Source organism: Salmo salar, chromosome 03, assembly GCF_965601325.2.
Source record: "Salmo salar chromosome 03, fSalSal1, whole genome shotgun sequence".
In the NCBI taxonomy this organism is placed as follows: domain Eukaryota; kingdom Metazoa; phylum Chordata; class Actinopteri; order Salmoniformes; family Salmonidae; genus Salmo; species Salmo salar.
In genome coordinates, this window is record NC_138293.1 from 14,093,407 (window position 1) to 14,119,038 (window position 25,632).

At 42.6% G+C, this 25,632-nt stretch overlaps 1 protein-coding gene and 1 long non-coding RNA gene across 8 annotated transcripts; one reads left to right on the top strand and one right to left on the bottom strand.

The window, feature by feature from the left end:
* Nucleotides 1-426: 426 nt before the first annotated feature.
* On the bottom strand, nt 427-4,727 carry LOC100195537 (nucleolin). Of its 3 annotated transcripts, none has more exons than XM_045714508.2 (14): nt 4,583-4,727; nt 4,162-4,222; nt 3,968-4,072; nt 3,723-3,779; nt 3,518-3,601; nt 3,296-3,419; nt 3,054-3,190; nt 2,828-2,954; nt 2,583-2,725; nt 2,250-2,379; nt 1,938-2,074; nt 1,688-1,814; nt 1,377-1,603; nt 427-734 (listed from the first exon to the last, which is right to left on the bottom strand). In XM_045714508.2, exons 1-14 carry the CDS (start codon nt 4,598-4,600, stop codon nt 703-705), a joined length of 1,509 nt encoding a protein of 502 aa, XP_045570464.2. In that variant the 5' UTR covers nt 4,601-4,727; the 3' UTR covers nt 427-702. The 3 variants fall into 3 exon arrangements, with proteins under 3 accessions (XP_045570464.2, XP_014045345.3, XP_014045350.3); XM_014189870.3 differs by having other exon boundaries at nt 1,938-2,077; XM_014189875.3 differs by lacking the exon at nt 3,723-3,779 and having other exon boundaries at nt 1,938-2,077.
* Nucleotides 4,728-4,767: 40 nt separating this feature from the next.
* LOC106598861 (uncharacterized) lies at nt 4,768-18,156 on the top strand. 5 transcript variants are annotated; one of them, XR_014391842.1, is made up of 9 exons: nt 4,768-7,136; nt 7,397-7,634; nt 7,864-7,963; nt 8,378-8,489; nt 13,360-13,448; nt 14,189-14,293; nt 15,268-15,497; nt 15,918-15,981; nt 16,821-18,156. It is a non-coding gene; the product is annotated as an uncharacterized LOC106598861 (long non-coding RNA). The 5 variants fall into 5 exon arrangements; XR_006769068.2 differs by lacking the exon at nt 15,918-15,981 and having other exon boundaries at nt 4,768-6,134; nt 6,290-7,136; XR_006769065.2 differs by lacking the exon at nt 15,918-15,981 and having other exon boundaries at nt 4,769-7,136; nt 13,265-13,448.
* The last annotated feature ends 7,476 nt before the right edge of the window (nt 18,157-25,632 follow it).

Genomic DNA, 25,632 nt, shown 5'->3' on the forward strand with positions numbered 1-25,632 from the left:
GATGTCAAGTTGGCTGGATGTCCTTTGGGTAGTGGACCATTCTTGATTCTCACAGGAAACTGCAGAGTGTGTGAAACCCAGCAGTTTTGCAATTCTTGACAAAAAAAAACAGTGTGCCTGGCACCTACTACCATACCCCGTTTTAAGTCTGGTCTTGCCCATTCACACTCTGAATGGCACACATACACAATCCATGTCTCAATGCTTAAACATCCTTTTTAACCCGTCTCCCCTTCATTAACACTGATTGAAGGATTTAACAAGTGATCATAGACTGACCAGGTGAAAGCTATGTCATGGAAAGAGCAGGTGTTCCTAAATGTTTTGTACATTGTATACATTATTTTTTTAAATAAATAATTGTTTGAGACAAAAACACAAGCTCCCCCTAAAAATGACGGACAAAATAGAAAAAGACCCAGAAAATCAGAAATTTGGGGACCTTTTAATTGCCCAGTCTTCAATAAAGTCTTTACATGAAATTAACAATTAAAAAGGTAAACTAAAGTAAAACAGACAAAAACATTACATGTACAGTACAATGTGTCAGAATCTTTTCACATATATCTCTAAACAAATTGGTTTGTTTCTTATAATCGTTAGGTGCTCATCAAACTGGTCAGGAAATGTAGACGTTGAATTAGAGCTGTTGCAGCAGTCCATTGTAAAAAACAAAATGCGCCTTCCTTTACTTTTCTTTTTTTAAGTCCTCTTTCCGCCGCCACTACCTCTGCCTGAAAAACAATAACAAACGAAAGCATCTTACAAGGCTGGTAGAATTGTTGGTAGATACAAGTGGAGTAAAGAGAATACATCAAGTATCAATTGACATGTCCTCATCAGTTTGCAACTTCAATTCAACCTATATCAACCGCCCCCAAAAAATCTGAACTTATCACAAGGGGCCACAGTGGCTCTTGTATCTGCTTACCCACATCCATACCCACACAAGCAGTAAGAGTTCGCCCTAGCCTTTTGGGGGCCCCAAGCTAAATTCTGTTCATGGAAAATATATTTCACAGTGGTTTAAGATGGTACAATGATTCTCTACACTATACTTGCTAGGTTTGCATAGTGCATCTTTAATTTCCTGACATTTTGCCATGGGACGGAGAGAAATGTTCACAGTTTTCCCCCCATAAGATCTCTGATGATCAATGCCCTCCCCTGGACAGTAATGCTTAACACAAGTTTAGATAGCTGGCCGCTAGACAAAATATACCATAAAAAAAAAAATAATAATTGCCCCTTATGTATTCTATCACTAACTCAACAGTAAGTTGAGACCCCGGCTAGGTTCCTCCTGGCGGAAATTGATCTACGGGCCTACAAAAGGCGGGCCGCCAGTTAACTATCCCTGACCTAGATGATCTCACCTCCTCGTCCACCCCTGAAGCCGCCACCTCTGCCTCTAAAGCCACCTCTAGCACCGGGTTTCCCTCCGAAGCGCCTGTTGAAGCCCGCTCCTTCTCCACGAGGTCCTCTTTCACCCTGGGGTTTGGCATAGACCAGGGTCACCTTGCTCCCATCAATCTGAAGGTCTGCCATGGCATCCTTGACAACCATGCAGACCTCTGGGCTCTCAAAGTCCACAAAGCCAAACCTTAGGAAGTGGCCAACTGTGAGTATTCAAAAGACATCTGAATGTAAAAATGTGATTTGAAAGGGGCAGGTTTTCGCCACATACCCTCTAGATATGCCAGTCTCCTTGTCTTTGGTGACTCGAGCTTCAATGGCACCTTCAAAGACACTTTTCAAAGTCTCCTCACTCGTCTCCTCGGCAAGATTCCTGACCATCAACGTCTTCGAAGGAACTACAAGAGAACACACACATTACAGAAGTATGAACGATCACACAGCCAAACAACCTCAAATCATTCGCCAACCAATTCTCTGCTATGAGACGTTCATTGGGCAAGTCTAATAGTAATATTTACCAGAGTTCCCTTTGTCACCTTCTGGCCTCTTCTGGTTGAACTCTACTCTGATGGCTCTTCCACTAATCTCTTTGTTTACAGATGATTCCAGGGCTTCTTTGGCATCTTCCACACTTTCAAACTGAATGAAGGCATGACTTCTGAAAGAAAAATGCCTAATTGTTAGAATTAAATTATTTCCAGTCAGAACACGAAATTAATCGCATGAATACTTAATCATTTAATAAAAATTAAAATGCAATTTGATGGCGTTCAACATTTTCAATAGAGCTCAACAAAGCAGATGCAGCAACAACATGCGCCTTCACTCACCCTCTTGGTTTACCATTGCTCTGTGGTATCTTGACACTGACTGCTTTGAGAAAGATTTCCTTCAGGGCATCCTCTTTTACAGCATAAGCCAGGTTGGTCACCAGTAATTCGTTATTTGGTGTGGCCTCAGCTATGGAACAGAACATGTTAACTTCATTCACTTTTCAGAGAACTATGATAAACAAAATGTCTCAACTAATCACTGAATTACAACATACTTTAATCTTGAAGATGCTAACAGGCAACATGACTAGCCATATAGCTAGCGATTCAAGTACCTTGTGCTTCTACAGTAATTTAATTCCCATTGACCTCATTTCTTTCCATCTTTACCTGGAGCTTTGATTATTTTTTGTTGTTGGCTCTTTTCTCCCAAAAAGTCAATAACGATTACACGGCCTTGGACTTCAATCCCCTGCTTCTCCTCCAGCACTTTCTCAGCAATGGCCTCCGTTTTGAACTCTATGTAGGCAATTCTGTCACAACAAAATAGATGCAATAGACGTGTTTAGAACAGAATCCTGGGATAGACATAACTAGCAATTTCACGTGAATATCAAATGGACACGGCATCTCACCCTTTGCTTGGGGTGCCAATGCCTCCAGGAAACCTGATTTCGACAGCTGTGTCAAAGACTTTCTTCAAGTCCTCCTTTGTTGCTGCAAATGGGATATTCTTGACAAACAAGGTCCTGGCATCTTTAGCTGTGAGGAAAAAGACTGTCACTACATGGAAATCAATCAATTCTAGAAATGACTAATATAACAGTAGCAAGGATAACTCACTCAAGATGAGACTAGTACCTTTTTTGTCATCTACTGTGGGGTCTTTGACCTTGGCCTTGCCTAGCCTCATCTTTCGGTCCAGGATCGTCTCCCCATTCAGCTCAAGGGCTTTTGTCAAGTTTTCCTCTGTGTAAAAGTCAACATATGCAAATTTCCTATAGAATGGACAAAAACATGAGGAAGAATCTGGATCATGAAGAAATCTACAAACATTTGTAGAGGTTAAGTTTATGCAGTGCATAAAAATGCCAAGTACTCACTTTGTAATGTCCACTCGAATATCCTGAAACAACAGACTATGCGATGTGAAGAAGTTTGCCAAGGCATCATTAATTTCCTCAATTTTCTTGGATGTGTTCAAGCTTCCAACAAAAAGACAAAAACCTTAAAAAAAAAAAAAAAAACAAGATGCATGATAGCACACTGAAACCATCAATCGCTCAAACAGAGAGGGTGCCATTTACTGCTGTTCACAATCGTACCATCATTAATGCACTTTGTTTTCTTCGCTGGAGAAGTCTCATCCTCTGCTTCCGCTTTTCTCTTTACTGGGGTTGCTGCAACAGCTGGAGAGAGAAATGCAGACATGTATTAAAACACTACTCCATAGATACCCGGATGAAAAATAACTAATGGGTGACATCTGGCAAATATTGGTTACAATTCCGTTCTGTTCTTTGACCTCACCCTGGACCTTAACCTTTTCTGTATCAGTAGTTGTGTCCATCTGTTCCGCTCCTGAAGCTACACAAACAATATTCATTGACATTGGAAATACCTACTGAATTTAAAAACATCGTTTTTTTGTGTTTTGCATTTAAGAAATTTCATATGAACATTATCACCATTCCAATTAGGCTACATGTTGGAACTTGATGTCATACGCAGATTTCCCGTCTACGCTTATTACCACCCCTCAAAGCATTTGCTACCTGGGGCATCTTTGACCTTGTTCTCTTCAGGTTCTGTGGAAACGATGACCTGTGGAGTAGTGGCAGCTTCCTCCTCTGTCGATGCTGGAGAATCAGTCTGGCCCTCTGCAATGCAAGACATCATGTTGTAATCAAAGGCCGATTTAATGTCATTTTAATTTTCTTTATAGCCAAAGTTACATTGGCCCACTTACCAGAGTTATTGTCCTCGCTGATCTTTCCAGTTTTCTTTTTAGAGGTCTTTAATTGGGTTGCCTATAAAACATTTTTGGGGAATGAGCATTTCAGTACATTGCAAGTCATGGTGTGGACTTTGGTGATTAGTTAATAATCGTCAAACAGAACAGGCCGATACTGAGCATTCGAAATAGATACATTATAACTCATTACGTTCAACACGTGTTTCAAGTAAACTGTGATACAAAGTAGCTAGTTAAACATTCCATGAACACACAGTTAGGCAGAGTAACATTGGAGTTCAGCAATAGCTACTTAACGTTAACTTAGCTAATTAGCTAGCGACAAACAATATAATTTCACGTGTGGCCATGTGAGACTAACTGCAGTGAGCCAGTTCGCCTTTAACAATAAGTATATTTTAGATATCGTTCTTACTTTGCCTGACTTTGCCATGTTTTCTGTGTATTCTTTTCTTTCTGCTAACGTTGCTGTACAGCGAACACGACTGTTCACATGTGGGGAGCAGCGATTAAATATTTACTTTCCCGGCATGCAAGTTGACCTAACGCCCGGATATGGTTTCATATTTTCACGGGGATATTTCGCATCCTTGGAACGTCCCTACGGCTATTAAGGTTAATAAGTAAGGATTGTGCTTTTGAATCAGATGTGTAGTGCTAGGGCAAAAAAACAAAACGTGCACCCCTTGGGGTCCCCAGGACCGATTTGGGGAAAGTAAGTTTAGGGGTTAAGGGTTTTAGCTAAATAAAATAAAGGGTTTAGGGCATGGACGTCCCAAGGATTCCAGATTGCAATTACCAGTCATTTACACAGTGGTTATTTAAGGTCTCTACTAGATAGCACAGCCACAAAGCTATATCTTGACTCAAATAAGCTTTTTGGTCTTAATGTAAGATTAGGCATATGGTTAAGGTTGGTTTTAAAATGAATTTTTAATAAGATTAATTGTATAAATATGACTCTGGTAACAACCGACATTTAAGTAACTAGCTAGCTAAATATATCAGTAGTTAGTCAATTTCACGAAGCGAACATCAGAAGTACATGATTCAGGTAGCTAATGCTATCTGGTTTGTAGCGTCTATAGCTAGCTAACGTACTTTCCAGCTTACCAACAACTAGATATCATTCACAACTGATTTGTTATTCAAAGTCCAAGTTTGATTCAAATCAAATTGTATTTCTCACATGCGCCAAATACAACAAGAAGCCCTTAACCAACAATGCAGTTTAAAGAAAAATACGTGTGAAGTAAAAGATAATTAGAGCATAAGTAAAATAACTAACGAGGCCAAAAACACAGGTAGCGGTAAAGAGTCAATATGCGGGGGCACAGGTTAGTTGAGGTAATATGTACATGTAGGTAGAGTTAAAGTGACTATGCATAGATAATAAACAGAGAGTAGCAGCAGCGGCGTAAAAGGGGGAGCAATGCAAATAGTCTGGATAGCCATTTGATTAGCTGTTCAGGAGTCTTATGGCCTGGGGGTAAAAGCTGTTAAGCCTTTTGGACCTAGACTTGGCGCTCTGGTACCGCTTGCCGTGCGGTAACAGATAAAACAGTCTGACTGGGGAGTCTTCGACGATTATTAAGGCGTTAGCTAGCACTAAACCGATGCAACATTGCATTGGCGAGTTAGCCAGCTAGGCTTGCTAGCTGTATATTTAGCTCAACCTCATGAGGAAAATCGAAACCTCTAGCTGGTCAAGTGAACATTTTAAACGCGAGGTTGCTTGTATTGCTAGTTAATGTAGAGTTGGCTAGCCAAGTTGTCTTTAGCTATATAACTTGATGCCATGTAAATTAGTGTTTGCAGCTGTGTCAACTTGGCCACAATCTCTGACTTGGTGATCCTGATGATGAAGCGAGGTAACCACACATCAGTGGATGGAGGAGGCATGGAGCAAAATAACCTTGGTGGAGCTAGGCATCTAACCATCCTTCCAGTCTATGAGATTGGTTAAGGTGACTACTAACTAGCTAGCTAGTCTGCATAACATTCACTACCTATATCTGTACGTTTCTGTATGTTTTCTCTGGTTAATTGTATAGCTAAATACAAAATCTGAGCACTGTCTTTTCAGCCATTTCACTGCTAAATGGTTCCTCGTCAATTCAAGGCAGGCAATAGGTCTCGGAATGGCAAACGTGGACCCAGCCAGTCCAGCACCCCTCATCAGAACGATGCTTATGCCAGACTCCTCGGCCAACATCACAGTAGAAAGTTCTGCCCCACAGCAGGGGGAAAAGAATGGGCCAAACGCACAGAGGCAGGGTCTAGCCCACAGCAACAAACATGACATACCGCTGAGAAAAAGGGACCAGGCATTTATCGAGTGCTCTGACTCAAGTGACTTCTCGCCTTCACCTATGAAAGGTAAGGGAGGAGAAGAGGGCTCTCTGTCCTTGTACATGGACAAGTGGTGTGCTGCAGGGGGTTTCCGAAAAGCAGCCACAGGTGTGCGTAGGGACACCAAAACCAGTCAGGACAGAGATATGGAGTCCGGTGAGTAGTTGTGCTCTCTCAAACAGAGGGACTCCCAGCAGCAACACCAGATGACAAAACGAAGACTACAAAGACCATGCTTCCAAAGTGCCCACAGGTAACCAAAGAACATGAGTCATGGGACGTCTCCCCCAAAAGCCGGTTTAACAGATTTTTTTTTTTTTAAATGAACCTTTATTAGGCAAGTCAGTTAAGAACAAATTCTTATTTACAATGACGGCCTACACTGGACGACGCTGGGCCAATTGTGTGCCGCCTTATGGGGACTCCTAATCACGGCCAGAGGTGATACAGCCCGGATTCGAACCAGGGTCTCTTGCACTGAGATGCAGTGACTTAGACCGCTGCACCATTCGGAAGCCCACTCGGGATGCCGAGGAGGACCAAAGAAGACAGTGTTTGAAACGTACATGACCATGGAGGACGTTTCCAGCGGCCTAAAGAGAGGAGAGCACATTCAGGTGAAGACATTCCCAAAAATAAAGATTAGTACGATGAATACTTGTATCAAACCAAGGAACCACGGTAATCATATGGCTACTTGTTTACCAAAGAACACTGGCTTTGAGACAATGCTGACCAAAAGCTGTATCTATCAAAGATGATCTAAAGCGCTAGGCATCTAACCATCCTTCCAGTCTAAGAGATTGGTCAAGGTGACTACTAACAAGCTAAGCAAAGCTGTAGCATACTAATAGAAACATTTCCATCTTCTTTGCAGGGATCAAGAAGAATCAACCCCAAAAAGTATCATGAGGCTTTCATTGCAGCACCTGTGTGTGTGTACACAAACCGAGAGATACATGTTTGTTTGGACTGTGTGTGTCTACACAAACATGTATCTCTCTGTGTGTGTACACATTTTTTATTTATTTTTATTTTTAAATTATAAGCTGGGCGGTTCCAGCCCTGAATGCTGATTGGCTGACAGCCGTGGAATATCAGACCATATGCCACAGGTATGACAACATTTATTTTAATTACATTGCTAACCAGTTTATAATAGTAATAAGGCACCTAGGGGGTTTGTGGTATATGGCCAATGCAGTGTGTGTGTGTGCCTCAAGAAAGCAAGCGAACTGGATTCAAAGTGACCTTAATGGCATCTAGAGATCTGGTTGTATAAAATGTGTTGCCAGTATTTTTTTGTCTTAATTTCTTTATTTTCCTCTTTTATTCCTCTTCCAGGTTGGTGGAGGAGTTCATGTTGCTGGCCAACGTGCTCTTCTACAGACACTTCACCTCGCTGCAACGCTGATGTCATCGTCCACAGGCTGGCAGACTCTGGGTGGGTGGTGAGAGGAGAGGACACTGGGCTGTGTGTGTGTTTACCCCATAGAGGACAATGGCTTTGTTGTAGAATGAGGGCAAGGAGGCAGTGTCTCTGCTGTCTTGTAGCACACAGAGAAGATTGGGTCTGTGGTGGAATAGTAATGTGTTGAAAGACCAGAGAAGATTGGGTCTGTGGTGGAATAGTAATGTGTTGAAAGACAAAGCTTCCCTTAGATTCCAAAACACCCTGAATCTCAGATGAGGCTTTGTTTCTCCTGGTGTTCTCTCTGAGAGATTGATTGCCTTTGATGGTGTTGTGCTGCCCTCTCTGTAAGAAAAAAGTAGTTCAAGTTGACGTGTGTGCGTGTGCTTGCCCGCGTGTCTTGTCTTTACAATACATTCTCTGCCTCTTTGTGACATTGGTGTGTAGGCTGTGGTCCTCTTCTGTAGCGGAGGTGCAGAAGCAGGCATCCCGCTGTAACGATGACGTGACTGCCTCCGAGAGAGTCCAGGAGCTCAGCTCTGAGCTGTTCTTCATCAAGGTACAACCAAGACACTGCTTAATGTTCCCACTAGAGCATGGGTACTCAACTCTTACCCTACAAGGTCCGGAGCCTGCTTATTCTGTTTTACCTGCTAAGGAATTTCATCCACCTGCTGTCCCAGTTCTAAATCACATTTAATTTGTCACCTACACGTCTTTAGCAGATGTTATTGTGGGTGTAGCGAAATGCTTGTGTTTCTAGCTCCAACAGTGCAGTAATATCTAACAATTTCACAACAATACACACCAATCTAAAGTAAAGGAATGGAATTAAGAATATGTAAATATTTGGACAAGCAATGTCAGAGCGGCATAGACTAAGATGCAGTATATACATATGAGATGAGTAATGCAAAATATGTAAACATTAAAGTGGCCTGTGATTTCAAGTCTATGTATATAGGGCAGCAGCCTCTATTGTGCTAGTAATGGATGTTTTAACAGTCTGATGGCCTTGAGAAAGAAGCTGTTTTTCAGTCACTCGGTTCCAGCTTTGATGCACCTGTACTGACCTTGCCTACTGGATGATAGCAGGGTGAACAGGCAGTGGCTCGGGTGGTTGCTGTCCTTGATGATCTTTTTGGCCTCCCTGTGACAATGGGTGCTGTAGGTGTCCTGGAGGGCAGGTAGTTTGCCCCCGGTGATGTGTTGAGCAGACCGCACCACCCTCTGGAGAGCCCTGCGATTGCGGGCGTTGCAGTTGCCGTACCAGGCGGTGATACAGCCTGACAGGATGCTCTCAATTGTGCATCTGTAAAAAAAAATAAAAAAAAGTCGCCAAACCAAATTTCTTCAGCCTCCTGAGGTTGAAGAGGCACGGTTGCACCTTCACCACACTGTCTGTGTGGGTGGACCATTTCAGTTGTATGCTGAAGAACTTGGAAGATTTCCACCTTCTCCACTGTTGTCCCGTCAATGTGGATAGGGGGGTGCTGTTTCCTGAAGTCCACGATCAGCTCCTTTGTTTTGTTGACTTTGGATGAGAGGATATTTTCCTGGCACCACACTCCCAGGGCCCTCACCACCTCCCTGCAGACTGTCATGTCATTTTTGGTAATTAAGCCTACTACTGTTGTGTCGTCAGCAAACTTGATGACTAGGGTGGCTGGAGTCTTTGACAATTTTTAGAGCCTTCCTAATGACACCGCCTGGTATAGAGGTCCTGAATGGCAGCAAGCTTCCCCCCCGGTGATGTACTGGGCCATGCACACTACCCTCTGTAGTGCCTTGCGGTCGGAGGCCAAGCAGTTGCCATACCAGGCAGTGACGCAACCCGTCAGGATGCTCTCGATGGTGCAGCTGTAAAACCTTTTGAGGATCTGAGGACCCAATGCCAGGTCTTTTCAGTCTCCTGAAGGCAAATAGATTTTGCCCTCTTCACGACTGTCATTGTGTGCTTGGACCATGTTAGTTTGTTGGTGATGTGGACGCCAAGGAACTTGTCGATGAGAATGGGGGCGTGCTCGGTCCTGCTTTTCCTGTAGTCCACAATCATCTCCTTTGTCTTGATCACGATGAGGGAGAGGTTGTTGTCCTTGCACCACACGGTCAGGTCTCTGGTCTCCCTATAGGCTTGTCTCATCGTTGTCGGTGATTAGGCCTACCGCTATTGTGTCATCGGGAAACTTAATGATGGTGTTGGAGTCGTGCCTGGCTGTGCAGTCATGAGTGAACAGGGAGTATAGGAGGGGACTGGGCACACACCCCTGAGGGGCCCCCATGTTGAGGATCAGCGTGGTGGGTATGTTATTACCTACCCTTACCACCTAGGAGCAGCTTGTCAGGAAGTCCAGGATCCAGTTGCAGAGGGAGGTGTTTAGTCCCAGGGTCCTTCACTTAGTGATGAGCTTTGAGGGCACTATGGTGTTGAATGCTGAGCTGTAGTCAATTAATAGCATTCTCACATAGGGGTTCCGTTTGTCCAGGTGTGAAAGGGCAGTGTGGCGTGCAATAGAGATGACATGATCTGTTGGGGCGGTATGCAAATTGGAGTGGGTCTAGGGTTTCTGGGATAATGGTGTTGATGTGAGCCATGGCCAGCATTTCAAAGCATTTCATGGCTACAGACGTGAGTGCTACGGGTCGGTAGTCATTTTCGCAGGTTACCTTAGTGTTCTTGGGCACAGGGACTATGGTGGTCTACTTGAAACATGTTGGTATTACAAACTCAGACAGGGTGAGGTTGAAAATGTCAGTGAAGACACTTGCCAGTTGGCTGCCACATCGACTGCGGAGAACGTGATCACACAGTCGTCCGGAACAGCTGATGCTCTCATGCATGTTTCAGTGTTACTTACCTCAAAGCGAGTATAGAAGTTATTTAGCTCATCTGGTAGGCTTGTGTCACTGGGCAGCTCTCGGCTGTGCTTCCCTTTGTAGTCTGTAATAGTTTGCAAGCCCTGCTACATCCGACGAACGTCGGAGCCGGTGTAGTACGATTTGATCTTAGTCCTGTATTGACGTTTTTCTTTTCTGATGGTTCGTCGGTGGGCATAAGCTTCCGTGTTAGAGTCCCGCTCCTTGAAAGCGGCATCTCTACCCTTTAGCTCAGTGCGAATGTTGCCTATAATCCATGACTTCTGGTTGGGGTATGTACTAGAGGTCGACCGATTATGATTTTTCAACGTCGATATCGGTTATTGGAGGACCAAAAAAAGCCGAAATCGATTAATCGGACGATTGTTTTATATATTTGTAATGACAATTACAACAATACTGAATGAACAATGAACACTTATATTTTAACTTAATATAATACAGAAATAAAATCTATTTAGTCTCAAATAACTAATGAAACATGCTCAATTTGGTTTAAATAATGCAAAAACAGTGTTGAAGAAAGCAAAAGTGCAGTATGTGCCATGTAAAAAAGCTAACGTTTAAGTTCCGTGCTCAGAACATATGAAAGCTGGTGGTTCAATATTCCCAGTAAATAAATATTAGGTTGCAGTTATAGGAATTATGACGTGTCGACTTTCTCTCTATACCATTTGTATTTCATATACCTTTGACTATTGGATGTCCTAATAGGCAATTTAGTATTGCCAGCCTAATCACAGGAGTTGTAAACAGCGCTGTGATCAAGCATTTCTAAGAGCTGCTGGAAAACACAGTAAAGTTTGAATGAATTCTTACGAGCCTGCTGCTGCCTACCACCGCTCAGTCAGACTGCTGTAATGAACACAGAAATACGAGCCTTTGGTCATTAATATGGTCAAATCCGGAAACTATCATTTCGAATATACAAAAGGTTTATTCTTTCAGTGAAATACGGACCGTTACGTATTTTATTGAACGGGTGGCAACCCTAAATCTAGATATTGCATATTGCTGTTACATTGCACAAACTTCAATGTTATGTCATAATTATGTACAATTCTGACAAATTAGTTTGCAACGAGCCAGGCGGCCCAAACTGTTGCATATACCCTGTGCAATGAACGCAAGAGAAGTGACACAATTTCCCTAGTTAATATTGCCTGCTAACATGAATTTCTTTCAACTAAATATGCAGTTTAAAAAAATATACTTCTGTGTATTGATTTTTAAATAGGCAAAACATGTTTATGGTTAGGTACATTCGTGCAACGATTGTGCTTTTTTTGCAAATGCTCCTTTGTTAAATCATCAGCCGTTTAGCGAAGGCTGTGATTCAATGATAAATTACCATGCACCGCACTGATTATATGCAACACAGGACAAGCTAGTTAACCTAGTAATATCATCAACTATGTGTAGTTAACTAGTGATTATGTTAAGATTGATTGTTTTTCATAAGATAAGTTTAATGCTAGCTAGCAACTTACCTTGGCTCCTTGCTTCACTTGCGTATCAGGTGGTCAGCCTGCCACGCAGTTTCCTTGTGGAATGCAATATAAGCGGCCATAATTACTGATTGTTGTGAAAACTTGAAATCGACTCTCTTTAATTGGCCATGCCGGTCGACCTCCAATATGTACGTACAGTCACTGTGGACAACGTCATCGATGCGCTTATTGATGAAGTCAGTGACTGATGTGGTGTACTCCTCAATCCCATCGGAAGAATCCCGGAACATATTCCAGTCTGTGATAGCAAAACAGTCCACTAGTTTAGCATCTGCTTCAAATGACCATTTGGTGCTTCCTGCTTTAATTTTTGCTTGTAAGCAGGAATCGGGAGGATAGAATCATGGTCAGATTTGCTAAATGGAGGGCGAGGGAGAGCTTTGTACGCGTCTCTGTGTGGAGTTAAGGTGGTCTAGAGTTTTATTTTTTATTATTATTTTTCTCTGGTTGCTCATTTAACATGTTGATAGAAATTAGGTAAAATGGTTTTAAGTTTCCCTGCATTAAAGTCCCCGGCCAATAGGAGCGCCGCCTCTGGATGAGTGTTTTCCTGTTTGATTATGGCGGTATACAGCTCATTGAGTGCGGTCTTAGTACCAGCATCGGTCTGTGGTGGTATGTAGACAGTTACGAAAATACAGATAAACTCTCTAGGTAGATAGTGTGGTCTACAGTTTATCATGAGATACTCTACCTCAGGCGAGCAAAACCTCAAGACTTCCTTAGATATCGTGCACCAGCTGTTGTTTACAAATATACATAGACCGGCGCCCCGTGTCTTACCAGAGGCTGCTGTTTTATCCTGCCGATACAGTGTATAACCTGCCAGCTGTATGTTATTAATGTCGTCGTTCAGCCACGACTCTGTGAAACATAAGATATTACTGTTTTTAATGTCCCGTTGGTAGGATATACATGCTTTCAGTTTGTCCCATTTATTTTCCAGCAATTCAACATTGGCTAATAGTACGGATGGCAAAGGCAGATTAGCCACTTGTTGCCTGATCCTCACAAGGCACCCCGATCTGTTTCTTTCTCCAGCGAATGACTGGTTTGAGGCCCTGTTCGGGTGTTTGGAGTATATCCTTCCCATCTGACTCATTAAAGAAAAATGATTCATCCAACTTGAGGTGAGTAATCGCTGTTCTGATGTCCAGAAGCTCTTTTCGGTCATAAGAGACAGTAGCAGCAACATTATGTACAAAATAAGTTACAAACAAATTAGCACGGTTGGTTAAGAGCCAATAAAACAGCAGCCACCCTCTCCTGCGCCATCACTGCAGTGCGATGGCGATTGCATCGTCTGGGGCTCTATTGGGGTGATAAGCAAATTGAAGTGAGTCTAGGGTGTCGGGTAAGGTAGAGGTGATATGATCCTTATCTAGCCTCTCAAAGCACTTCCACGATGACAAGTGAGTGCTATGGGGCGATAGTCATTTAGTTCAGTTACCTTTTGCTTTCTTGGATACAGGAACAATGGTGGACATCTTGATGCATGTGGGGACAGTAGACTGGGATAGGGAGAGATTGAATATGTCCGTAAACACTCCAGCCAGCTGGTCTGCACATGTTCTAAGGATGCAGCTAGGGGGGGCAGTGGAACTGGCTTCGAGGTCCAGTTGAGTTAGAGGGTATACCAGGCCTGATTTGAAATAGTATTTGTTTTCTTTCAAATACCTTTGGCATTTGATTGAGTCTATTTAGTGTTAGATGGTGATGTAGTTTTGGGACTTGTCTATTGGTTCCATCTGTTTGAAAGAAAACAAATACGATTTGAACCCAGGGCTGTTACACAAAGATCTCCAGTTAGGGTTGCGTTCAGGGCAGTCCCAGCATTGCACTCTGCTGACTGTTATTTGCCCCCCTGCAGGAGAGTGATCCTTTGGACTCTGGGGCCATGGTGATGGGAATTCTGGACCAGGCAGTTGACGTCCTCGTGCTGCACTACGGGTTGCAGAAACCTATCTACTACAAAGTGCGTGCCACTCAAACCAATTACAGTATTCATTTAGCCAAATTGTTATCTGGTTGTTATGCGCTGCTTGGGTCCGTTTAGGGACAAACACAACCGGTGTTCTTTGGAGCCCCTCAGGTCTATTCCCTAGGAACCATGCAGGAGCAAACGGGGCTGGGGCGAGACTTATCTGAATTTTCAATAAGAAATGCTAGTTTAAGTTGCAAAACGTTTTGCTATGGCTTGCTAGGGCATGCACTTATCAATACAACCACGGTCTTGTTCATTAGGGCAGACGGTAGCAAAACTTTATTTGATAAGTTAAGATAGAACCTCCATTTCTGTTTTCTTCCATGTTGTGCCTAGCGAACGCGACCCAGGTTACCATCCACGAGTGACTCCCCTCCATTGATATAACTTCAAGCTTTATAAGCTTGCTATAGTGCTACAATCTGCATGAGAAGTTCCAACAATAGTCTATAGAGCGAAGACGGATGCATGTTAGGTAAACATAGTTTAGTCAGCATTTCATAACTAAGACCTTGACAAACAGCTTGATAGCATCCAAATATCAACTATTGCAACCAATCTTAACCCTAAAATCAAATCAAAATCAAATTTTATTGGTCACATACACACATTTAGCAGATGTTATTGTGGGTGTAGCGAAATGCTTGTGTTCCTAGCTCCAACAGTGCAGTAACATCTAACAATACACTCAAATCTAATATAACCGTTTTGTGAATACTAGGTTGAATTAAATGAGGTTCATATTCAATCTTCACCAAAAAGTAGAAAATGGAAACTGGGGAGGTACTACCCGGATAACAAACACTCATTTACGTTTTCTGTTGAACGTTTTTGCATTCCCTCCCCGAATAAACATGACCCAGATAAATGATCAGGAAGAGATTCTCATGTTTGGGATGAACAGAATGAATGCAGAGGTGTGTAGTTGGAGATGTGTAAAGTTGTGTTATTGTCATGTTCTTAAGGGTTTACAGGGTCTGGTGACATTCCATTTCCACAAGGGAGTTGACTGGTGTGGGCTGTAGAAGAGCCAGCGAGCCTAGTGTATGGCAGGTAAGAAGACACGGAGGGACGCACGCAAACTACCTGCCCTCCAGGACACCTACAGCACCCGATGTCACAGGAAGGCCTTAAAGCTCATCAAGGACAACAACCACCGGAGCCACTGCCTGTTCACCCCGCTATCATCCAGAAGGTGAGGTCAGTACAGGTGCCTTAAAGCTGGGACCGAGAGACAGAAGCTGTTTTTCAATCTCAAGGCCATCGGACTGTTAAATAGCCATCACTATCGCATTAGAGGCTGCTTCCTTCGGTATGTACACTAAAAGTTTGTGGTCACTTAGAAATGTCTGTGTTTTTGAAAGAAAAGCAGTTTGTCTATTTCAAATAACATCAAATTGATCATAAATACAGTGTAGACATTGTTAATGTAATAAATGACTATTGTAGCTGGACACGGCCGATTCTTTTTCTTAAATGGAATATCTACATATGCGTACAGAGGCCCATTATCAGCAAACATCACTCCTGTGTTCCAATGGCATGTTGGGTTAGCTAATCCACGAGTTTCAGAAGAAAGTTCTTTGTTTCTTGCAATTTTGTTCTTTGTTTCTAGCCATCTAGCCAGTTATCGAACCCACAAATGCTGACGCTCCAGATACTCAACTAGTCTAAAGAAGGTCAGTTTTATTGCTCCTTTAATCAGCACAACAGTTTTCAGCTGTGCTAACATAATTGCAAAAGGTTTTTGTTATGATCACTTAGCCTTTTAAAATGATAAACTTGGATTAATTAACACAACGTGCCATTGGAGTGATGGTTGCTGATAATGGACCTCTGTACGCCTACGTAGATATTCCATAAAAAAATAAGTTTCTAGCTACAGAAGTCATTTACAACATTAACGATGTCTACACTGTATTTCTGATCAATTTGATGTTATTTTAATGGACCAACATTTTTATTTTCTTTCAAAAACAAGGAGATTTCGAGGTGACCCCAAACTTTCGAGCGGTAGTGTACAAAATCACTGGCCACTTTAATGTTTACATATTTTGCATTACTCATCTCATATGTAGATACTGTATTCTCTTGTACTGTATCTTAGTCTATGCTGATCTCACATTGCTCGTCCAAATATTTATATATTCTTAATTCCATTCCTTTACTTAGATTTGTGTGTATTGTTGTGAACTTGTTATATATTACTGCACTGTTGGAGCTAGAAACACAAGCGCTTCGCTACACCCACAATAACATCTGCTAAGCACCTGTAAGTGACCAATACGATTTGACAAGACTCACTGAATGATTTAGCTTATTCGCTATGCTTAGTGAGATTGACGCCCCAAACAAATCCAGGAATCCCTGTCGAGGCATGTTTGTGGGCACTAGCCCACATTGAGCAGGTTCTCTTAAACAGTAGAGTTCCAACCCAGTGGTAAAATAGGAGCTGAAAGCAAACTGAATGTAATTGTTTTATGTCCTCTAACGAAGGGCTTTCCTGTCTGTCCTTCAGGAGATCTCCATCTTCAGTCTGGACAGCTGAGGGCAGACGGAGCAGACGGAGCTCCTATGAAATACAGCGCTGTAATCAAGAGGCCTAATGAGACATCGTCGTGGAAACTACGATAACGCACACACATCGATAAGACAGACCGAGCTCTGCTGAATAAGCTTACTTGGACAGTATTGTGCGCTTGACAACACACACATGATCACACACACGTCATTGCACATGTTCTTTTGTATGTATTAGAAAAGCCTTTTTTTTTAAATTTAACTTCATGGTTTAATTACCATCGAGGAGCCAAGGCTCTGAAGTAGCACTGAAGCAGTGTTATTTAAATACGGCCTGGACCGCTTTGAAATGAACTGTAAAAGTGCCGATACTGCAATGAATAACGTTTTATATTTAGCAGTTTTGACCCTATGTAATTTTTCGCAAAAGTATATACACAGTCGATGTGTGAAGATAGTTTACACCATGTTTAGTTTAAATTAAGCTGTTCTATTAATGTCGAGTTTTACAGTAACTCATCATTTCAGTCGCAATTCTTTGATTAGTGGTAGCAGTCACCTTGCAATAACTTGTTTTTCCCCATCAATTCATAGTATGACACTGTCCCACTTTAAATGAATTACTTTAAAGGTTTAATAAACCCTTTTTATAATGACTATTTTAAAGCAAATTCATACAACAGGATAACATGACTCTCAGCCAAGTGCTTTGCCATGTGTATTGGGACCACAAATGTTCCGCAAATGTTTAAGTTGCCAGTAGGAAGGAATTCTTGATACCATATTCAAACTCACAAATCAAATACGTTGATATAGCAATTTTACTAACTAGTGTAACTCCCAGTCCTCAACTCCTGTTTAGTCTCTGTGCCCAGATTAGGGATTACATCTGGATTTACCTTCAACCAGTGGTGTAAAGTACTTAGGTAAAAATAGTTTGAAGTACTACTTAAGTCGTTTTTTGGGATATCTGTACTTTACAATTATATTTTGGAGTTTTTACTTCGCTACATTCCTAAAGAAAATATAATTTTTACGCTGTAAATTTTTACTGACATCCAAAAGTACTCATTACATTTTGAATGCTTAGCAGGACATGAAAATGGTTCAATTCACGCACTTGCAGTATCAAGATTACATCCTTGGTGATCGCTACTGCCTTTGATCTGGTGGCCTCACTAAGCACCAATGCTTCATTTGTAAATGTCTGAGTGTTGGCATGTGCCTCTGGTGATCTGTAAATATAACCAGACAGCACAATTTTCTTGTTTTTCTTAACATAAGGAATTTGAAATGATTTTTACTTTTGATACCAAATACTTTTTCTCAAGTAATATTTTTCAGGGTGACTTTTGTGTCATTTTCTATTAAGATATCTTTACTGTTACTCAAGTATGACAATTGGGTACTTTTTCCACCGCTGCCTTCAACTCTGGTTTCTCTTCAGTAACTAATAAACCTTTCGCCTTTCACTAAGTAATTACAATTTGGAGTCAATGAAATATAAAAACACCATGTGCAGAGCTTTCTATTTTGAGGGCTATTTTTGTGAAAGATGTGATTCTATATCCTAATCTGGCCACATACAAAACATGAATTGAGGATTGGGTCTGTCTGCACAACTAAGAACCTCTTTCCTTTTTACTTGTTCAGCATGTGTCTTCTAGGCCTCGCATGCAAAGAATTCAAGCTGTTTCAGATGTAAGGGAAATATTATGGACTTGATTGTGACAATGTAGGTTTTAAACACTTTTTTTTATAGATGCGAGATGCTGCCTGCTCCATTTGTGACTTCAGTAGTGTTAGTGTACTTGCAATGCCTGCTCTTGGTGATGCCAATGTATATCAGCCCAGCATCTCTTAACCATTCATGGGTCGGTGTCCTGCTGGAAGACACACAACATTCAATGGAGACCTGTTTTTTGGACACTGGTTTGAACATTGCATGACAAAACACCTGATAATCTGATGATTTCATGATGCCTTGCGCACATTCAAGGTCCCCAGTACCAGAGGCAGCAAAAGGAACCCCAGGGAGGTTATGATCATTGAATGCTTAATTTGGTCATCAGTGAACACAGGGCTGATCTGTATTGCCAAAGTGCTCTAGTTTTGTTTAATTGGTCCACAGAAGATTTCCCCTGGGACTTTGGCTTATTAGGTGGGTTTTTGAGAAGTTCAGTCAGGCTTTCTTGTCTCCTTCAGCAGTGGGGTCTTCCTATGCCTACCAACACCCAAATGAAGTGTTCAAAGGAAATAACACCCTCCCTACAATCAATTATGGTGGAGGTATAATAATGCTGTGTACACACACACACTTGTCATATGCTGCTGCTGCCCTGCTCTTTACTTTAAGCTTATTATCTATCCTGATGCCTAGTCACTTTACTCTGCCTTCAAGTACATATCTACCTCAAATACCTTATTATTATCTATCCTGATGCCTAGTCACTTTACCCTGCCTTCAAGTACATATCTACCTCAAATACCTTATCTATCCTGATGCCTAGTCACTTTATCCTGCCTTCATGTACCTACCTACCTCAAATACCTTATTATCTATCCTGATGCCTACTCACTTTACCCTGCCTTGAGGTCATCTGATGCAGCACTACATCACTCTCCTTGGTCAAATAGCCCTTACACAGCATGGAGGTGTGTTGGATCAGAAGGGCCTTGATGAGGGAGGGGACCAAATACCCGATGGTCACTTTGACCGAGCTCCAGAGTTCCTCTGTGGAGGTGGGAGAATCTTCCAGAAGGACAACCATTCCTGTAGCACTCCACCAATCAGGCTTTTATGGTAGAGTGGCCAGATGTTTGCCAGAAGGCACCTAAAAACTCTCAAACCATGAGAAAATAGATTCTCTGGTCTGATGAAACCAAGATGGAACTCTTTGGCCTGAAGGCCAAGTGTCACGTCTGGAGGATACCTGGCACCATCCCTACGGGGAATCTAGGGATGTTTTTCAGCGGCAGGGACTGGGAGACTTGTCAGGATCGAGGGAAAGATGAACGGAGCAAAGTACAGAGAGATCATTGATGAAAACCTGCTCCAGAGCGCTCAGGACCTCAGACTGTGGCAAAGGTTCACCTTCCAAAAGGACAATGACCCTAAGCACACAGCCAAGACAATGCAGGAGTGGCTTCGGGACAAGTCTCTAACATTTCTAAAAACCTGTTTTTGCTTTGTCATTATGGGGTATTGTGTGTAGATTGATGAGGGTGAAAAAACGATTTAATCAATTTTAGAAAAAGGCTGTAACGTAACAAAATGTGGAAAAAGTAAACGGGTCTGAATACTTTCCGATTGCAGTGTATATACAGCATATATATTTCCTGAGCTTTCTTATATCTTCACTTCAAAGCCTTCTTTATTATAATACATTTTTTGACCGTTTTTTTTGTTGCCATTTATGAACGTGTAATTCAATGTGTTTCTCTGGGCTATACTAGTAAAGGACAAATTCGATATTTTATCAAAAAATGTTTTATATATTTTTTGATACCTAAAGGGGTTCTGAAATTCTAAATCATATAGCTAAATGATCCATTGTATGACCATCTTAAAACAATTCCATTTGTCAGCTTAGACGCTGTAGACACAATACAGCGGGACTGCACAGAAGGACATTCTCATCTGACTCAGAGCGGACTCTTAAAGGGACAGCGGACGATTTCAGAAGATACAGATTTTTGGACAACTCTTAAAAGGACCAGCAACCTCTCCCTTGAGCAATAAACTGATTATTTGGCAACTCTGTGGTCTGGGTGAACTGGAGAGATCAAACCTAGGTGTCCTTAGTCCTAGTCTTCCTTCATACTGAGGTTCTAGCCCTCTTTTAAACACTAGGTGTTGTAGTATGGCTATTATATACTGCGACACGAGCCCTTCCCAACGATGCAGAATTCAAAACAATACAAATGAAATAGAGTTATATACAGGAAGTACCAGTACCAGATCAATGTGCAGCTATATACAGGGAGTACCAGTACCAGATTAATGTTCAGGGGTACGAGGTAGATATGTACATGAATGCAGGGTAAAGTGACTAGGCATCAGGATAGATAATAAGGTATTTGAGGTAGATATGTACATGTCAACCCAATTGAAATTGTTTGGGATGTGTTGGACTGCAGAGCAAAGGAAAAGCAGCCAAGTGCTCAGCATATGTGGGAACTCCTTCAAAGCAAAGGGTGGCTACTTTGAATAATCTCAAATGTAAAATATATTTTGTTACTGAACTTTTTGCGACTGAACATTTTGTTTCGCGTTGTTGGTGACATACTAAAATGGACAAATCGGTGTTTTCCGATGTTTGATGTGTTAACTGTTATTCTACAATGTAGAAAATAGTAAAAATAAAGAAAACCCTGGAATGAGTAGGTGTGTCCAAACCATTGACTGGTACTGTATATAAAACAATTATTTGATAAAATAATGAATTTGGCCTTTACTACTGTAGCCTATAGAAACGCATTGAACAACATATTCATAAATGGCAAAAAAGACTAGGTTTTGAGTAATAAATGTTTTGAAGTGTCTGTCCTATATTTGCAAGATTTATAAGAAAGCTCAGGATACCCCTTATTTATGTTTGCACAAAATGACCTCCATACTTTCATTGGTTTGTACTGGTTACCGTCAGACAAGTCCCGTGACACTTGTGGGGTCGTAGAGAAAAACGGACAGTCCCCCCTTTCTATAGAGTGGTCGTAATAGTTTTGTAGGCCAAACCGTTCAAATGCTGCAGACATTTTCGTGAGAAGATTTTCAGGATGTCTTATGGTCTGCAAAAACCCAGCTGTAGCTCGGCCACATTCCACAGCAGATGTGATAGGCCGACATAGGTGGATGCGGTGGATAGAGATGCAGCCCATGCAAAAAAAACTGATATCTCTATCTTAAACTGACAGATTTTGATGGGGAGTTTTATTATGTTACTTAAGGAAAGACTCTCACGAACACGATGGTGTTCTCCATTTTGCTCTACAAGTGTTACCTTCACCTCTGAAAGTAAGCAGTACTGTTTTAAAAAAAATTATGGAAGTCAAATCAAATCAAAATCAAATGTTATTAGTCACATGCACCGAATACAACAGGTGAAATACCTTACAGTGAAATGCTTACTTACAAGCCCCTAACCAACAATGGAGTTTACATAAAAAAGAAAAAAAAGAATAAGAAATAAAAGTATCAAGTAATTAAAGAGCAGCAGTAAAATAACAATAGCGAGACTATATACAGGGGGTACCGGTACAGAGTCAATGTGCGGGGGCACCGGTTAGTTGTGGTAATTGAGGTAATATGTACATGTAGGTTATTAAAGTGACTATGCAAAGAGGACAACAACAGAGTGTAGCAGCGGTGTAAAATGGTGTGTGGGGGGGGGGGGGTAGCCATTTGATTAATTGTTCAGCAGTCTTATGGCTTGGGGGTAGAAGCTGTTTAGAAGCCTCTTGGACCTAGACTTGGCTCTCCGGTACCACTTGCCATGTGGTAGCAGAGAGAACAGTCTATGACTAGGGTGGCTGGAGTCTTTGACAATTTTTAGGGCCTTCCTCTGACACCGCCTGGTATAGAAGTCCTGGATGGCAGGAAACTTTGCTCCAGTGATGTACTGGGTTGTACGCACTACCCTAGTAGTTTTGTGCCTACCCAAAAACGGGGTTAAATATGTGTAATGATAATGCTGTTAAATCAGCACCTTGATATGCCACACCTGTCAGGTGGATGGATTATCTTGGCAAAAATTCTAAATCAAATAGTTAAATGATCCATGGTATGACCATCTTAAAACAATTCCATATGTTAGCTTAGTACCCCCTCCTCAATGGCTTCGACTTTTAGAGGCGATTAAGGTGTTTACTTGTCCTAATAATGCGAAAGATTGCTCAGAAAACCAGGTGTTTTAATCAGTGTATGCTCACTTCGATTTTGACCTTACACCGATTAAGGTAAGCAGAGTAAGGTGTTTACATGACTATTGCATAATCTGCCTACTGCCATAATCAGTTTAAAATCGAATTATTAGTGCATGTAAACATACTAAATATAATTGAAATCAAGTCTAAAAAGTTCTAGATCTGTTCTCTGTGCGCCCTTTCTACGCTTCCCATTCTTAAGTTTCATTTTTGCATCTTTTACTTTCAGTTTTGTAAACCAGCTTCAAACAGCTGAAAATACAATATTTTCGGTTTTGGAAAATATATTTCACAGCGGTTTAGATGGTACAATTATTCTCTGCACTGCACTTGCTTATTTTGTCACATAATCAGAAATTAGGCTAACTATTCACTATACTAGTTTAGCATCCAGGAAATGCTGGGGTGATTTCTCCATAGTGCATCATTAGAAAAATAATAAAAAACGATTAAAATCAATTGCCCATCTAAGCATTACCCCATGAATGAGCTCCAAGTTCCTCTGTCCTTCACACTGACTGATGATCAGTCTGATTTGATTTGACCATGCCCCATTGCTCATGTGCACACATTTATCGACCATATCCACTGTGCTCCCCTAAAAACGGCATGCAAAGATGATAACTCTGATAAATTGGAGAAACTTCTCTGGAGATGAGCCTGATAAGATTATTCAGACTGTAACGACTAACTGGCTGACTTACTGACTGACTGATTGACTGACTGATTGACTGACTAGCTGACTGACTGACTGACTGACTGGCTGGCTGACTAGCTGGCTGGCTGGCTGACTGACTGACTGGCTGACTGTAGCGACTGACTGACTGGCTGGCTGACTAGCTGGCTGGCTGGCTGACTGACTGGCTGACTGACTGTAGCGACTGGCTGACTGGCTGACTGTAGTGACTGGCTGACTGGCTGGCTGACTGACTGGTTGGCTGACTGACTGTAGCGACTGGCTGACTGACTATCTAGCTGACTGGCTGGCTGTAGCGACTGGCTGACTGCTGGCTGACTGACTGTAGCGACTGGCTGACTGGCTGGCTGACTGTAGCGACTGGCTGACTGGCTGGCTGACTGTAGCGACTGGCTGACTGACTGGCTGGCTGACTGGCTGGCTGACTGTAGCGATTGGCTGACTGGCTGGCTGACTGACTGACTGGCTGACTGACTGACTGGCTGGCTGACGGTAGCAACTGGCTGACTGGCTGACGGTAGCAACTGGCTGACTGGCTAACTGGCTGACTGACTGTAGTGACTGACAGACTGACTGGCTGGCTGATTGTGACTGGCTGACTGGCTGACTGACTGACTGGTTGGCTGTCTGTACCGACTGGCTGGCTGACTGACTGTAGCCACTGGCTGACTGACTGGCTGGCTGACTGTAGCAACTGACTGGCTGGCTGGCTGACTGACTGTAGCGACTGGCTGACTGACTAACTGGCTGACTGACTGGCTGGCTGTAGCAGCTGACTGACTGTAGCGACTGGCTGACTGGCTGGCTGACTGTAGCAACTGGCTGACTGGCTGGCTGACTGACTGTAGCGACTGGCTGACTGACTAACTGGCTGACTGACTGGCTGGCTGTAGCAGCTGACTGACTGTAGCGACTGGCTGACTGGCTGGCTGACTGTAGCAACTGGCTGACTGGCTGGCTGACTGGCTGACTGTAGCGACTGGCTGACTGACTAACTGGCTGACTGACTGTAGCGACTGGCAGATTGACTGGCTGGCTGACTGGCTGACTGACTGACTGGTTGGCTGTCTGTACCAACTGGCTGGCTGACTAACTGTAGCCACTGGCTGACTGACTGGCTGGCTGACTGACTGTAATGACTGGCTGACTGACTGGCTGGCTGACTGTAGTGACTGGCTGACTGGCTGGCTGACTGACTGTAGCAACTGGCTGACTGACTAACTGGCTGACTGACTGGCTGGCTGTAGCAGCTGACTGACTGTAGCGACTGGCTGACTGGCTGGCTGACTGTCGTGACTGGCTGACTGACTGGCTTGCTGACTGTGACTGGCTGACTGGCTGACTGACTGGTAGGCTGGCTGTACCGACTGGCTGGCTGACTGACTGTAGCCACTGGCTGACTGACTGGCTGGCTGACTGTAACAACTGACTGGCTGGCTGACTGACTGTAATGACTAGCTGACTGACTGGCTGGCTGACTGTCATGACTGGCTGACTGACTGGCTTGCTGACTGTGACTGGCTGACTGACTGGTAGGCTGGCTGTACCGACTGGCTGGCTGACTGACTGGCTAGCTGAATGTAGCAACTGACTGGCTGGCTGACTGACTGGCTGGCTGACTGTAGCGACTGACTGGCTGGCTGACTGACTGTAGCGACTGACTGGCTGGCTGACTGACTGTAGCGACTGACTGACTGACTGACTGTGACTGACTGACTGACTGACTGGCTTGGTGACTTGCTGACGCTGGCTAATTGACTGTATATCTTGTTAAGGACAAGGTTCTTTATCCAGCTGATATCATTGCTATTGTCCTGTAAACATTACAGCTTACCCATAACTCACATAAACCCACGTTACAGCAAACCAAATAAGGTAATCGCAGTGAGAAGAGGCACAGGGAGTTGTTTGCTTCATTTCCTCCTTGGATCGGCACGGTTTCCAAAAAGCAAACCAAGAAACTGATATGCCTTTATGATTTCCTTATCTGAATTGGTTACATAAACTTTGACTGCTTAGAGCTTATTTTTTCTTCTTCTAATTCCACAAGGAAATTGTCCCTTAAAACCTGTTGGGGCTAGGGGGCAGTATTTGCACGGCCGGATAAAAAACGTACCCGATTTAATCTGGTTCTACTCCTGCCCAGTAACTAGAATATGCATATAATTAGTAGATTTGGATAGAAAAC